This window comes from Ahaetulla prasina, chromosome 5, assembly GCF_028640845.1.
Source record: "Ahaetulla prasina isolate Xishuangbanna chromosome 5, ASM2864084v1, whole genome shotgun sequence".
In the NCBI taxonomy this organism is placed as follows: Eukaryota; Metazoa; Chordata; class Lepidosauria; order Squamata; family Colubridae; genus Ahaetulla; species Ahaetulla prasina.
The window spans coordinates 20718238-20734864 of NC_080543.1; the positions used below are offsets into that span (position 1 = coordinate 20718238).

Here is a 16627-nt window from a genome sequence, read left to right on the forward strand (position 1 = left end):
GTTACTTTCCACTTTATGCTTGCTTGCTACAGAAATTGCATTCATTCATGCTCTCCACATCTGGAGCTGTGGGTGGCAAAAGGGATCCTGCAAGATTTGATGAAATCTGATGAAAATTTTCTCTCACCTTAAGTGTTTTATGTAGGATATCCGTAGCCACTGTTTCCTTTTCACGTCCCATGTACCTAAAGATCTGATATGTTTTTTCCTCAGATTAAACAGTATATCAATAAAATACCGAATGCAGTGCCAACACTTGGCTAACTATGCAATGAGTCATCTTCAGCATACAGTGTGGATAAGTGAAGTGGCAAAACCAGGAGAGAGTAGACTAGAAGACAAAGAATTGGAGAAGACCAGAAAGCATCAAGAAATGAAAATTAAAAGGGGAATTGAGAGTGTGATTAAGTGTGGAGAGACTAGAGATTATAATTTAGGAATTATTTTAGATTATGATTGTTAGTTTTGATACCCTGCATTTTGTTCTGGGAAGTCGGGGTGGGGGGTGGGGGGTAAGGGGGAGGGAAACTGGGGGGTTGAGGTTAGAGATGGAGTGATGGTTAATGTACAGGGATTATTGAAGATGTATAAATATAATTAATGTAGGGTTGGGTCTGCCCAGTTACCATTTTAGAACGGTGGGGAGGGAAAAAAGAGAGAGTAGGAGGTAGGAAAGAGGAGAAGAGGAAGGAAGAGGGGTAGAAGAGGGAGAAGGAAGGTGTAGGGTGGAGGGAGGAGAGGATGTAGATAAGAGAAGGAGAGGAAGGTCTGGAAAGTAAAAGAAGGTAGAAGAGGGAAGAGTGTTAAAAAGGGGGGTGGTGACTGGGCAGGCCCGACTAATTGTATATAACTGTACATTGAATGAGTTGTTTGACATGAGTGTAAAAATAAAACTTTTTATGAAAAAAAAAAGAAAAGAAATGAAAATTAAAGTTGAAAATTTGGGGCATAATCCAGCTGTGGTGGTCCTAGTGGCTACTGGAACACTTGGTGCCATGCCAAGATATTTTGGACAGCACTTTGAAAATCTTGGCATTGACAAAAGTTGTTAATTGCAAAAGGCCACACCGCTTGGATCTACATGCCACATACTATCTTGGGAAGAATCCTATGCCTATGAAGGCCAACTCCAGCTAAAAACTGGCAGCTATGACTTCATGTTATTTACAAATAATAATAATAATAATAATAATAATAATAATAATAATAATAATAATAATAATAATAATAATAATAATAATAATAATAATAATAATAATAAAAATAAAAAGCTTGTGATATCAAATGTTTGTATACTATATGTAAATGAATGCTATCTAAAGGAGACACATTGAGAACTGAACCTAGGATCTTTTGAATTCAAAAGTGATCTTGCATCACTGTATGATGAGAATTGAGCAACAAAGATGATTAGGGAACTGGAGGCTAAAACATATAAAGAATGGTTGCTGGAATTGGGTATGTCTAGTTTAATGAAAAGAAGGACTCAGGGTGACATGATAGCAATGTTCCAATATCTCAGGGGCTGCCACAAAAAAGAGGAGGTCAACCTATTCTTCAAAGCACTTGAAGGCAGGACAAGAAATAACGGATGGAAATTAATCAAAGAAAGAAGCAACCTAGAACTAAGGAGAAATTTCCTAACAGTGAGAACCATTAATTGGTGGAACAACTTGCCTCCAGAAGTTGTGGATGCTCCAACACTGGAAGTTTTTAATATGGGTGTGGACAACCATTTGTCTGAAATGATACAGGGTTTCCTGACTGAGCAGGGGATTGGACTAGAAGACCTCCAAGGTCCCTTGCAACTCTGTTATTCTGTATTTTCAATCTTAGTGAGCCACTTCCTAGCCAAAAAAAAAATTGTATTAATGTCAAAGATGTGGTTGAATGCGTCCAGAAATATTTTACAAGAAGAGTTCTCCGCTCCTCTGAAAACAATAAAATACCTTATACCACCAGACTTGAAATCCTGGGATTAGAAAATTTAGAACTCCACCGACTCCAACAAGACCTGTGTTTAACAATCCTTTGTGGTTTAGTGTAAAAATGAGAACATGTTGGTATTTATCTATTGTAAGATAAAAATTGATTGGTGAAAAGAAATCATGTTATGATAAAAGAAATTTTGTAATTTTCTTGACTGGAATTTTTATTATGCATAACTGACAAATCAAGTTTCCAAGCAAATGTTTCATTGTATAGGCTTTACTTAGCTCATCAAGTTGTCATTTTGAAGCTAATTATTTTAATTAGGTTAACTATGTACAATATTTTAAGCATTACTCTTGTAAGATTTTGAAAATTACATTTTAACATGGAGCTCTAGGGATAGTCACATTTTAAATCCTGTTGAAAAGCCATGTTTAAAGTTTAATTTTGCCAAAATAATGTCTTGTTAATAATATTCTTTAAATAACTAATTTGGGCAATATAACTGATGTTTAAAATTATTCAAGGCTTAAATAAAAATAAGTTGCTGCATTTTGGGTGATGAAACAAAAATAAAGATACCCTATTCTTGAATATTGGAGGACCAAAAATTAAGGGTATCCATGTCAATTGCAATTTTTATCTAACTTTGTCTCCAAATACATCTGTCTGCCAGGGCCTTAAAAGCCATCATGTAAATTATCAGTAAAAAAAGACACATAAGCACTCAGACACAGACACACATATACAAATGCAAATAATAGAAAATCATTTCCATAGGGACAATAGTCCATATTAATATTAGTGATAGTGGAATAAGGGTTTTACGACGCTTTTTTCTGCCAAGCTTTGGTTAGTTGAGCTGCATTTAAATATCCACATCTTTCCTTTATGCTTCCCTTAAATTGTATGTATCCAGTACATTTAACTGATAAACATATATGTTTTTTATTAAGCTGATTTTTTTATTTTTTAATTACTGTTTATATTTTCAACTATAAAAAATGTACACTCTTAATTTGCATAGCCAAGTCTGTAAGTGCTCTACCCGTTTTACAAAAAAAAAAGTACAATAATTGCAACAGTTCACTATTTACAAACATTTGGAAAATCTGTTCATTTGTTCAAACCACCTCAAATTTAAAGACTACCTTATTGTACGTTTAAAGTGTATTATAACAGTGTGGTAGTTAATAAAACACTATTTTTTTTCCTTTTGAAAAAAAAAAAAAAAAAAAAAGACCTGTGTTTAACACACAGAATCATCTATTGCAATGTCCTTCCTGTTAAAGACTACTTCAGCTTCAGTCGCAATAATACAAGAGCAAACAATAGATTTAAACTTAATTTTAACCGCTTCAATCTTGATTGCAGAAAATTTGACTTTTGTAACAGAATCGTTAACGCTTGGAACACACTACCTGACTCTGTGGTCTCTTCTCAAAATCCCAAAAACTTCAACCTCCATGGCTTAGGACCCGGGTACTTACGGGACCGCCTGCTGTTACCTTTTGCCTCCCACCGACTCGTACGCTCACACAGAGAGGGCCTTCTCAGGGTGCCGTCCACCAAGCAATGTCGGTTAGCGGCCCCCAGGGGAAGGGCCTTCTCTGTTGGAGCTCCTACCTTTGGAATGAACTTCCCCCTGGTTTACGTCAAGTGCCTGATCTTCGGACTTTTCGCCATGAGCTGAAAACGCACCTATTTATTCAAGCGGGACTGGATTAAAATTTTATTGGGGTTATTTATATTTTAAGGTTTTTAAATTGTTTTAAATTTTCGGCCACCTTATAATATGTTCTTTTTAAATCTCTTTTAATGTGTATATAGTGAATTTTTACTTGGCTGTACACCGCCCTGAGTCCTTCGGGAGAAGGGCGGTATAAAAATCGAATAAATAAATAAAAACCAAAAACTGTCTACTATTGACCTCATCCCATTCCTAGGAGGACTATAAGGGGCATGCATAAGAGCACAAAAGTGCCTACCGTTCCTGTCCTATTGTTTCCTTTCATTATATCAAATTAATATAGTTATTGCATACTTTTGCTTATATATATGCTTCTATGATGTGTTGTTGTTTTATGTTGATGCTTGTGTATACTGTTGTGACAAAATTTAAAAAAAATCAGGTTTGGCAGATTTGAGAAGCCAGACAGCCTGCAATATCAGCCTACATGTAAAAGTGTCTTGTAGATCTAGCATATTGATATGCTAGATTGAATGCTACCTCTCATGCTTGATTATGGGTCCTCTTGATTATGACTTCTTTGTGCTATGCATAAAAGTTATTCTGTTCTTTCAAAAATGTAACAGGTGACTATTCCTCATGGCTGCATGAATAAATGGCTGTTTTAAATAACAAGTTGATTCTATCAAATCAAACTATTTGTCTCTTCTAGTGAAAAGCAACTCTTAGGCATGATAGATCTCTTTGTGGAGTGAGAGGGAACAAATAGTGTGATACAAATTCTGCCTCTTGACACTTGTGAGAGTGATCACATTGTCACTACAAAAGGTTACAGTCTGTCTTGAGATGTTATGACTTGTATTTTGTTATTTTTGGCCCTGTGATGGTTAAGAACAAGTATCCATAATTTAGGGAATAGGGGCACTTTCATCCTCTGATTTCATTAACTGTGGCTGATTGGGAATAAACTTGGATTAGTTTAGAGGAAAAGAAATTGTGTAAAGTCTAAAGCTTTGCATGAAATTGGGCACTTGCTGACTAGGAAGATAAAAGAACAAAGAGTATTGCTTAAATCGCCCCATCAGCAGAATTGAATAACACGAACACATATTAATAAATCCAGCATTCTTCCTTCAAAAGCTTGTTTATTTGTAATTGACTTTAAAACACAATTATATGTGCTGTACTACCAAAGTGTTCACTCTATAAAAGGCAGCATTTTAGGGATACAAAAACAACAACAACAATACATATATAAATTGCACAAGATAGCAAGTTTGATCCTAACAAGATTACAGTGATTTTTTTCCCAATCCTATTTCCAGAAGCATTGAAAATTGCATTTGTACAAGAGAACTAATATTAAAAAAACAACAACACATACACACCAAGAGAGACAGAATACTTCATAATCTCAATACATATTGCATTCTTTACTTTGCTTTTATACAGCTCCAGCAGGGGTGCAGGAGAACTTTTGAGAGGATTGTGATGAAAACGTATGGCCAATAATTTTCAGTGGGATCATCCATTTTTGTTCCTGGGTTATCAATTTGTCTTATCAACTCGATATAAACCACAGTATTGCTTTTTTAGAAGTGCAATCCTCCAAAATAACAGGATTAAAATGGCATAGCAGAAGATCAAGTGGATGCCTACTTTCTGAGCTAGCACAACACGATATGCTGATAGTTTGGGAATATCTAGACATCTCTAGGCGTTAAGTATGCATATAGGATCTCACTCATCTTACATGAACCATTATATATGAGCAATGTAGTCTATGCTAATATAGCACTAGCAACAGCACTTACTTATATACTGCTTCACAGTGCTTTACAGCCCTCTCTAAGCAGTTTACAGAGTCAACATATTGTCCCCAACAATCTGGGTCCTCATTTTATCCACCTTGGAAGGATGGAAGGATGAGTCAACCTTGAGCCTGGTGAGATTCAAATTGCCAAATTGCAGACAGCTGGCAGTCAGCAGAAGTAGCCTGCAGTTCTGCATTCTAACCACTGTGCCACCGTGGCTCTTATGGACAGAATATGTTGACACAAGAGAGAGACATTGGAGAAAGCTACACTGTGCATTTTGCTTAGGTTACTTTTGCTTATTTACATCAACGATTCTTGCTTTCCCTAAGGATGTGGGCAAATTCAAATGCTAAGTTGTAGTATAGTTGAAGTGTAGAATGTAGTGTCCTGGAACACAGGCACAATATTTGTGATTAAGTTCATATATACATATTTATATAATCCCAACTTTTTCCTTTTTGATGGTTGTGATGATGGTAATTATAACCCACCACATTTCTCTGAAAACTCTTCTGTTTTTGATGGTAGGTCACATTTATATAATATCAGTATTTTCGTCTCCACCGCTAATTAGCTTCTACTGGCTGTTTTCTCCCTTTTCCTGTTCTTGATTTTAAATATCTTGTTTGCTTTGCACATTTAGTATGGCAAGATACTTAGAAAGCATTGCCATATAATCAGTTAGTTGACCTAATGCATCAACTATATTTGGAGTTTTCATCAGATTAATGAAACATGCACAATGATACCATGACACTAGCAGTGCCTCTTATGCTGTCTATGTGTCTATGGATATTCTCAATCATCCAGGTCATGGTTGTCATATAGATGCTTTTTCAAAAGGCAATTGGACTTTCTTTGTGTTTGCTTGAAGGCGTTTCGCTTCTCATCCCTAATGCTTCCGAAGAACTGAAGAAGCTTCTTGGATGAGAAGAGAAATGTCTTCAAAATAAAAACAAAGGAAGCCCAATTACCTTTTGAAAAAGCACCCTTGGGACCCTATATGTGTGTTCAATATAAAAAGGCTTGTGTTGTGAAATTGCAATATGTATTTTTCCATTTGCCCTCCCCTTGGACACATGCATTTGACCATTATGTTTCTCCAATTATGTTTAATACTTGGGAGTAAATGGGTTTTTCTATCTGTTATGAACCGAATCAAACAGTCAATGGATTGAATTCTCCCCCTTTCTCTCTTTTGCCCAAAACATGCCTTAGTTAAGAAAGAAATGACTGAACCCACCGCTAAATAGTTGTAATATTAACAGTTATTTTCATAATGTCAAAATGTAGTAGATTCAGTGCATTCCACCACATGACAGGTTTACTAGACCAGTGTTACCATGCTGAAGTTGCCAGAAATGATGCTGAAAGACAGTAATTAATTAAGGACTAGTTTATAATATTTGGCCTGCTTTTATTTACTGAATGCTTATATTTTAAAATGGGTAATTATCTTTCTCTGAAGCAGAGTGTCAAGATTCAAAGCTCTAAGTCAAGCTACATCAAAATCATAATCCAGTTAAACAGTACCATCAATAGTTTAGTTAACTAAACAATTGCTTTCAAGTAAACTATTAACTGTGGTTTAGTTAATAATTTCCATTACAGATGATAAAGGAACTGGTTCAATATGCCATTTTCTCAGTTTTCATATGGAAATGTTGGAAATGTTGACCAAGGTATTTAGGGAATAATCTTTTTAAAATATAAGGCTTAATATATCTTTGACTTAATAACTACTCCTTTAAAATAAAATTTGTGTACTGAATTAAGCACCTCAAAAGGTAACTGAGTAAAGAGACAAGCAAATTTCATAAAAAGAAAGGAAAAACAAAGAAACACAGAAGAAATATTTATGTTCTCCAGTGTTTCATTACAATAGGAAGTGGTAACTTCTTCAAAATTTGAACGGTATTTCAGGAAGAATTTGATGAAGTTAACAAGAAAGCAGATAAATCATTCAGCTTAATAAAAGGAAACAATTTAGAGAATAACAGAACAATAGTGGTTTAAAAATTCACAATATTATCTGATAAGAAGCCAAATTTAGTTTAATACATGAAATGCTATTGTAAAACCATTTTTTTCTTCCTTTAAGCACAGAATCAGAAAACAATATAGAAAAATAAAGTGTAATTTTATCAGTGGAAGCCTTCTACCTATTTTCTCCTTTACATTTAAAATCAAACATTCAGTTCTCTTAACCATGAATTGCCTTACACTTTTATTTAGATATCTCAGACAAGAAATGAGTTAGTATATGTGTGCATTTAACAAGTACAGAACACATATGCATACAAAATAATTGGAAAATATAGTCAATCAAGGAAATTTCCTATTAGAGGTTCAAAACCCCAGGAAACCATCCTGTAGCTTTTCAAATCCTTTATGAACAGCCAGGAACTAAATGAATGCTATTAATATTGTATGAACCCAATAAACATTTAGTTTGCAAAACTAAGTAAGGCTCAAGGCAATAAATTACTTATTCAAAATACAATTCCAATTATTCTTTTTTTTTTTTTAAGTCCCAGGAAATTACAGCCAGCCATGGGAACTACTAGGGATGGCAGTTAACTAATACTGTTTTGTGTAATGTGAGGAATATTGCATTCTGCATGTACTTAAAATTATACTGATTTTTAAATCTGTCCTTCCGAAGCCATAACTAGAAGTCAACGGTACAGATCTCATCTTTGTTGTGGAAATGCTGTATCAGCTATGGGGCGGCCTTTGAAGCGTACAAATATTGATTTGCCAATTATTGTGAAGATTGCAGCTAAATAATATTATGCAGCACTTCCTTTTCAAAGTCAAAAAGATGCCAGGGACATGTTTTCATTCTTGTGTGCTTTGAAGCATTTTATGGACTTCAGACTTGAAACCCTCCATGGCTTTTCACACACACAAAAGCATATGAGGCCCTTTTGAATTCTCCAGAGCTATATAGCTAAACCTTGACTTACAACAGTTCATTTAGTGACCGTTCAAAGTTATGGCGACACTGGAAAAAAAAGGACCTTTCACACTTAGGATCATTTCACGTGATTGAAATTGAGACGCTTGGCAACCAACTCATATTTATGATGGTTGCAGTGTCCCCGGGTCACCGTTTGTGATGTTCTGACTAGCATAGTCAACAAGGAAACCAGATTCGTTTAACAACTGAGTTACTAACTTAACAACTGCACTGATTCACTTAACAAGTGTTGGGTTGCTCTGAAACGCTAACACAAGAAAGATTGTAAAAATGGGGGCAAAACTCACTAAGCAACTGTCTCGCTTAGCAATGGAAGTTTTGGGCTCAATTGTGATGTAAAGTTGAAGATTATCTGTATACCAATCTTCCGTCTTTCACATATCTTCAGTACATTTCCTGTTCTAGCTAGTTTTGACAGTTTGGTCTACAGTTTATGAGCTAAAAGCTGTCTAGATAGTATAGTTCAGGATAGCTAGAGGAATCCAGTTTGGGAAAGGTTATGTTGTATGAATAGCAAGTTTATTAGAATTAGATCCAGTTTGAACATGCTAGCAGATAAAATATTATATAAAATGGGAGAGAAGGAGAGAGAAGTAAGAAATCCCAGCTCCAACTTTTGGATCTGCTGGTGGCCTCACTAAACTTGGATTTTTAGTTAGATGCCTTGCTTCTTTATGTCTAGAGTTCTGTGTCCTTGTTAGGAATGGGCAAAGTGTTGATTTGAAATATGTTTTGAAATTGAAAGAGGTTATTTTAGACTCCCAGCAAGCTATTCCAATTATTCCACAAATATTCTCAGTTTGAAACAGCCCTCATAGGATGGAACAACCATTTTTAACTCAAACTATTGCTTGATTTGTCTAAATCAGATCGGCATGAAATTCAGAAGTGAAGAGTTTGTCAAAGTTATAATCACTGAATTGGGCGATAGAGTATATCACTTCCTTTCAGCCCAATCGTGTGTTGAAGAGTTCACTGTAGCTTTTCTCCTCCAACTTGAGGTTCCCCATATGTGTCGGACTAGTTCCAGGATTCTTAATTTGATTCTAATACATCTGGAAGGAACCGGTTTGGGAAAAGTTGCCAAAACTCAAAAGATGTATTTATTTACAAGGCCGAGGAAGAATCTTTCTGATCTGGATAGCAACAATTCTACAAAGTTTTTCTGAATGGTGATAACTTTGCCACCCATAAAAGATGATAATTTGAATGAATATCAGCATGGTATTTTGAAACCTGTACTTTGAGGGAACTAGGCCAGTTCAGGGAAGAATGATTCATAAATCTATGTAAATAACCGGATTATATACAGGTAGTCCTTGATTTACAACCATTCATTTAGTGACCATTCAAAGTTATGAATACACTTACGATTGCTGCAGTGTCCTTGCGGACACGCGATAATGATTCAGGAGATTTGCAACCGGCACATATTTACAATGGTTGCAGCATCCATTGTGAGTCATATGATCCCCATTTGCAATCTCCCCAGCTGGCTTCTGATGAGCAAAGCCAAGGAGTAAAGCCAAATTCACTTAAAGACCGTGTGATTTGCTTTGAATGACCACAGCACAAAAAGATCATGAAATGAGTTGCAATAATGTGATGATTCATTTAATGATTCTATTGCTTAGTAATGGAAGTTCTGGTCCCAACTGTGCTCATAAATCAAGGACTACCAATATGGACTTTAGCAACCATGGATCCAGCTTGCTTAATGCTCAAACTTGCTTGCTGTGATCAGACTATTGTAATGCATATATCTAGATGTGATGTCTGCATGGCTAGATGCTAGATACTATTGCTACTCTTATACTTCTACTGCAGCACCAGGGTTCTGTAAACCTAATATACCTGTATTTGTTGGTGGCTGTCTATAAATTAGCTATTTTGCCCATACAGGAGTTCCTTTTTCCTTAAGTTGGACTGTAAGTGTGCTTAAGTGTGTTTGTGCAAAGGATTTTGTGCAAAAGTATTGTGAGTACATGCATGCATGAAGAATTGTAAAAGCCAGCTAAGAATTCAACCAAAAGAGTGCTGCCATCATGCAGCCCGATTTTCATCGTAAGCCTGAAAACATTCAGCCCTCGAGTTCATTTGTTTTCTAAACTCAATCCCAGATTTGCATTTCAGAGTTGTCAATCTGCTTTATTAAGGGGAAGCTGTCATGGCATCTAGCACTTCAAATCAAAAGGCTATGGAGGCAGGCTTTTAGCATAGTTCGCTGGGCAAATCAGTACGGACAGCTCCTTCTCCCAAGAGAAAGAGGTCCTTTTTAAGTTGCGCATAAAACCAGACGCTCTGGGTTTTTTTTTTATCGCGGTGGCCTTGCACTGCAGACACAGTCGCAACGTTCATGGTGCTCCAGTTGAATATCGATCAGTGACATGTTGTGCTTGGTTTTGCCCCTCCTTCTGAGATGACCTGCTTCAGGGATAAATCTCAGCACCTAGTTAGATAAAAAAAAAAAATGGAATCAGAAGACAATTAGAACATGTAGGAACCTTCTAGGTACATCACCTCTCAATAATGTGGAAAGGTAATATTATTTTCCAGCCTTTGAGTAGATATTGATCTGATGCGTGTCTATTTCAAGTTCAAAAGAAGCTTTTCCCCCCCCCATCAACTTACAACTAGTATCCTCCAGGTATTTTGGAAGTATAGGAAAGGGGAGGCTATGACTGTAAAACCGTATGAACCCTTTGGATTAATTACAAGATAATTTCATCAATTTTGAGGTGATCGGTCAGAATGTTTAGTAAAAGTGATTTGTCTCTTCCCTGGTAATCATTCTTAGGAGGGCAGAAAAGGGAGAAAGGAAAAGGGAGGAGAAGAAGAAAAGAGAAAGGAGGACGTGGAAATGGAGAAGAAGGAGGTGATGATAACTGGGATAAAAAATGAGGAAACCCCCCCCTCAAAAAAAAAAAAAAAGAGAAATGATGCGTAATCATAACTTCTGGAACAACTTGCTGCCAGACGTTGTGAATGCTCCAACACTGGAAATTTTTAAGAAGAGATTGGACAACCATTTTGTCTGAAGTGGTGTAGGGTTTCATGCCTAAGCAGGGGGTTGAACTAGAAGACCTCCAAGGTCCCTTCCAACTCTGTTGTTCTATTCTATTCTATCATTACAAAATCTCTGCTTGAGGCATGTGAACCCACAACTGAAAAAAGATAGAAGATACTTATTGTAGCTATAACCAGTTTGGAACTTCATAATTTTCACTCTCATCATTTCACCAATTCCTTCTTTGGAATATAAATAGAGCAAACTGGTAGTGGAGAGAATTCCTTAATTGAATGATGGATGTTTTTTGCCAGAAACAAAGAAGAATTTGGTTCTTTGGAAGTTTTAATCTGGTTTCCTGCAGTGAATAAGGGATTAAATTTGGTGGCTTCGTTGGTTTTTTCCCCCCTAGCCTTATGGTTTTGATCATCCCATCTCCAAAAGGAAACTGTATAACTGAAAAAAAGATGGATAAGGGGACACAATGGCTCAGTGGCTAAGATGCTGAGCTTGTCGATCGAAAGGTCGGTAGTTCAGTGGTTCGAATCCCTAGTACTGTGTAACAGGGTGAGCTCCCATTACTTGTCCCAGCTTCTGCCAACCTAACAGTTCGAAAGCACGTAAAAATGCAAGTAGAAAAATAGGGACCACCTATGGTGGGAAGGTAACAGCATTCCTTTGGCATTTAGTCATGCCGGCCACATGACCATGGAGACGTCTTTGGACAACGCTGGCTCTTTGGCTTTGAAACGGAGATGAGTGACCCCTAGAGTCGGCAACGACTAGCACATACGTGTGAGGGAACCTTTACCTTTACCTAAGGGTAACTAAAATAGTTAAGGGGCTGGAACAATCCCCCTATGAGAAAGATTTCAGTTTTTTGACTTTGGTCAAAAGGGTGTAAAATGTGTATGTGTGAATGGAGAATCTGGGGGAAAGGAGGCACAAAAGAATGTACAACTTTATGTCTGAGGCAGGAAAAGTAGTGGTAAAAAACAGTGAAGGTAGTGACCATCAATGATCTAATGCAGTGGTCTCCAACCTTAGCAACTTCAAGCCTGGAGGACTTCAACTCCCAGAATTCCCCAGCCAGCAAAGCTTAAAGTTGCCAAGGGTGGAGACCCCTGATCTAAGATGTGAGGCAGAAATGCCAGGTCTAATGAATTACTACAGTAGGTAACTATGGAGCCCTGAAGAAAACATTCTCCTCATGATCCCTTAATACATTGAAGGCCATATAAGTCCTGAATGGAGACCCACAATGATAAAACTGAGATGGAAAGTACAACTGGTATGCCAGGTTTATAGGAATATAAAATATTATGATGTCCTTATGCGTTCCCATAGAATTAACAATATAGAAGAAGGAGAAAAATATGAGCCTGTCCAGAATTTCTGCCTTGTGACTCCACTGAAAATCCCTGAAGGGTTTTACTTAGGTACTTTCCTTTAGTGAAGAATTGACTTGATGCACAAACTCCATCACTCTTTATATTTCTGTTCCTCTTTTTTTTTTAAAAAAAAAATCACCTTTTTGATTTACTAGTGAGGCCTGAACAGTCCACTGGATGAATTGTGGATTTTTAAAATGAAGTTTATATGGAAATAAATTAAATTTGAGGCCCAGAGTTGAAATTTTGTTGAGAATTGTGGTTTATCATTAGGGATGGATGATCAGGCTATTTGCAGTTATCTTAGTTTCATTGGTATTCACTCACTCACATTCCTGTATTAATATATCTGTGGCAACTGCCACTCTAAAGTCTAAAGGATTTATTCTCACTGAGAAATACTGTACATGGGAACCTTATTTTGCAATATTATATAAGCAAGACAAAGGGATAGTGTTTCCATGTCTCTTCAGCCTTTTATGAGGGTTTCCTTCTCTATTCCAACTTTCCTCTTTATGGCAATTATCTTTCAACGCTGCTGGAACTACCGTATTTTTCGGAGTATAAGACACACCAGAGTATAAGACACACCTTAGTTTTTGGAGAGGAAAATAAGAAAAAAGCTGATTGGCAGATGGATTGGTCTCCCGGAATATCCCCTATCAGCTCTTCCCAGAGGTGAATTTTAGCAACAGGTTCCTTGGTTGTGAACTCTGTGCCTTGCTTTTTTTTCTGCCTCTGAAACTTCTGAAACTCTGTTTCAGAAACAAAGTTTTTTCTGCCTCTGAAAGCCTCTGAAACAGAGCTTCAGAAAAAAAGCCTCTGAAGCTCAGTTTGGTGGCTTCTTTTCTGAAGCTTTGTTTGGTGGCTTCTTTTCTGAAGCTCTGTTTGGTGGCTTCTTTTCTGAAGCTTTGTTTGGTGGCTTCTTTTCTGAAGCTTCGTTTCTGATGCTTTTTTTCAGCCTCTGAATCCTCTATTTGAGAAGATGGGTGGGGCTACATTCGTATTTTGGGGAAAAAAGGTGCGTTTTATATTCCGAAAAATACAGTACCTTCTTCTGAACTTAGGATCTGCTCCTTGACCCAACTTGGTCTTCTTAGGTCAAATGGCTGGAACAAGTGATGGAGCATTTTCTCCTTTAGAGTCCACAGGCCAGAAGGAGTCCCAGGTAACTTGGTAAGACATGTCCCCTTATCAGCACAATGGGTCTGCCCATGAAGAGTTGAAGCTGTTGGGAATCTGCACAACTACCAGCAAAATGCTATGCTAATTTCACAGCAGTCAAACAAAGAGATCTGTTGTGTTGATATTTTCCTAAAGTGAAGCTGACCAGCATAAAGAAGCTTCTGGAGAGCATTGCACTGACACAATAAGGAAGGACAAGTCTGTCTACAAAAGATACTGTTTTACAAACATGTGTCTAGTAAATTAATGCACTATGTTGCTTATGAAGATTTTGGACCGTGTAAGATTAAAACAAAAACTCATACTGAGGAAGGCTACACATTATTTCAGTACTGGCTAGTTTCCTTCCAGATCTGAAATAAACAGAATATTATCCATTCATAATTAGGGATTTCAGTGTTATAGAATTTATAATAATCTGTAATTATTCTGATAATATAAGGCTGCTCCACTCAGACAGTATGACTCTGGGCATTGTACAAATAATCAAATAAATCAAAAAAGGAGAAAAAAGAAATAAAACTATTTAACAACGAACAATATCTAAATACAAAATGTAAAATGGTGACCAACCAAGCATGCGATAAAACAACCACAAGGTGGACTTCCAGTCAACTGGGCATAAATGCTAGTTATATCACGGGCAGACAATTTTCAGACATTTTCCGTAGTTCTATCAGGCTCCTTACCATTCTCTAACGCTCTTCTCAGGGGTGGGCTGCTGGGAGTTTGCAGGCGTTCGAGAGAACCTCTAGCTAAGATTCTGTACAGTTTGGATAACCTCCAAATCCCACTCCTGGCTGGCCCCGCTCACCTTGCCCCACCCCTCTCTGGAGCCCCCATGTGGCCCGTTTTGGATACAGGTAAGTGCAGGGCACGCATGGAGGCTTGGGGAGGGCGAAAAATGGGCCTACTGGAAGTTTGGGAAGGCTGGAAACGGGCCTTCCCAAACTTGGGAAAGCCTTCGGAGTCCAGGGAGGGCAAAAATGCCCCCCCTCCCATGGTGCAGGAGGCCGACTAGGCCATGTCCACCATGGCCACATACACCCAGCAACCAGGCAGAGAACCCCTTGCTAAAATTTTTGAAGCCCACCCCTGGTTCTTCTCATCCCTCAGTTCTCACAATCCATAGCTTACCCTTTTTCTCTAGATGGGGAGGGACATTTTCAGACAAAGCAATGTTCCACAGCCTTTCTTTTGGATTTTCTAACAATGCCTATGAGATCTGAATAGGGCATACTGGCATCACAATATGCCAAGTTATTATTTATTTATATTTTCATTAAAGACCAGTAGCTTTTAACAAGGCTTTCATATGCGGGGATTTCTATCTTTCCTAGCTATAGCGTAATTGTGACTTGCCTTTCTCTTGAGCACAGTTCCTTCAAAACCTTTGAATGCCTGATATCAAGTAATAGCTACATGACTAATAATCAGCACGTCAGCAAGTAAGTTTCTCAGATGGCCCTTTCCCCTCTTAAGATATTGAGAAAAGGGATTCTCATCTGCCATGCATGTAAGGTTAATTCCTAAGTCCTACAGCCCTACACACACACACACATACACACACACACACACTACATACATACACAGAAAGAGGAGGAGATGGAGGTGGTGGAGAAGAAGAAGAAGAAGAAGAAGAAGAAGAAGAAGAAGAAGAAGAAGAAGAAGAAGAAGAAGAAGAAGAAGAAGAAGAAGAAGAAGAAGAGGAGGAGGAGGAGGAGGAGGAGGAGGAGGAGGAGGAGGAGGAGGAGGAGGAGGAGGAGGAGGAGGAAATAATGAATGAACTGTTCCTGAGTTCACATTAATGTTACCTTTGATGTACCAAAATAGATTTATTTTCACGGGTTCTACACTCATTGTACTGTTAATTCAAGGGTAAAGGATACGCATACAGGACATCTACATTTACCATTGCCAGGTCATTTAAAGATGAAGCTAGAACACCCTCCTTAATAATATTAGTTGGTAATATCATAAGAATGGAAATAGCCCTATGGGACATCAGGTAAATAAATTCCCTTTATTTTATATATTGAGCCCTGGAATGTAGGACTTTCCATATGAAACTGACCACATAATCATCCCACTGGTTACTATCTAATACATCAATAGGCAACAAAACTGTTAAAATTCAGCAGATCCATCATAAATGATATTAACCTTTGGCTACTAGGTAGGTATTCCATCTCCATTTTGGAATTGGTATATTTATTTTTCCTGCTTCTGTCCATACAATAAATTCATATTGCTTTTTAGAAATTTCTCTACATCTCTAGCCCAGGCAAGCCGTACAAATGCCATTGGTCTGAACCAGGAGTGAAATCTAAAAATTTTCCCTACCGGTTCTGTGTGTGTGGCTTAATTGGTGTGTGTGGCTTGGTGGTTAGATGACTGAATGGGCGTGGCCAATAACAATAAATGATAAAAATGATAAAGTATAAAAAACAATAAGAGGTATCAAAAACCAAGTTTCACACTTTATACACACACGCACAACACAACACAACACAACTGACTCACACACAGTGTAAAAGCAGCTGCACTTCACACTTCAAACAGCCACAAAAAGCTGAAAAACCAACTTTCACACTTTACACACACACACAACTCTCACACACA

General features: G+C 37.4%; 1 protein-coding gene across 2 annotated transcripts in view; it reads right to left on the reverse strand.

Moving 5' to 3' along the window:
- Window positions 1–4753: 4753 nt before the first annotated feature.
- The window catches only part of PDGFD (platelet derived growth factor D), a 227221-nt gene continuing 215347 nt past the window's right edge, over window positions 4754–16627 (reverse strand). For both annotated transcript variants that reach the window (XM_058185421.1, XM_058185420.1), the window contains one exon: window positions 4754–10871. In XM_058185421.1, the coding sequence (XP_058041404.1) occupies window positions 10737–10871 (135 nt within the window). In that variant the 3' untranslated portion in view covers window positions 4754–10736. The remainder of the gene's footprint in view (window positions 10872–16627) is intronic.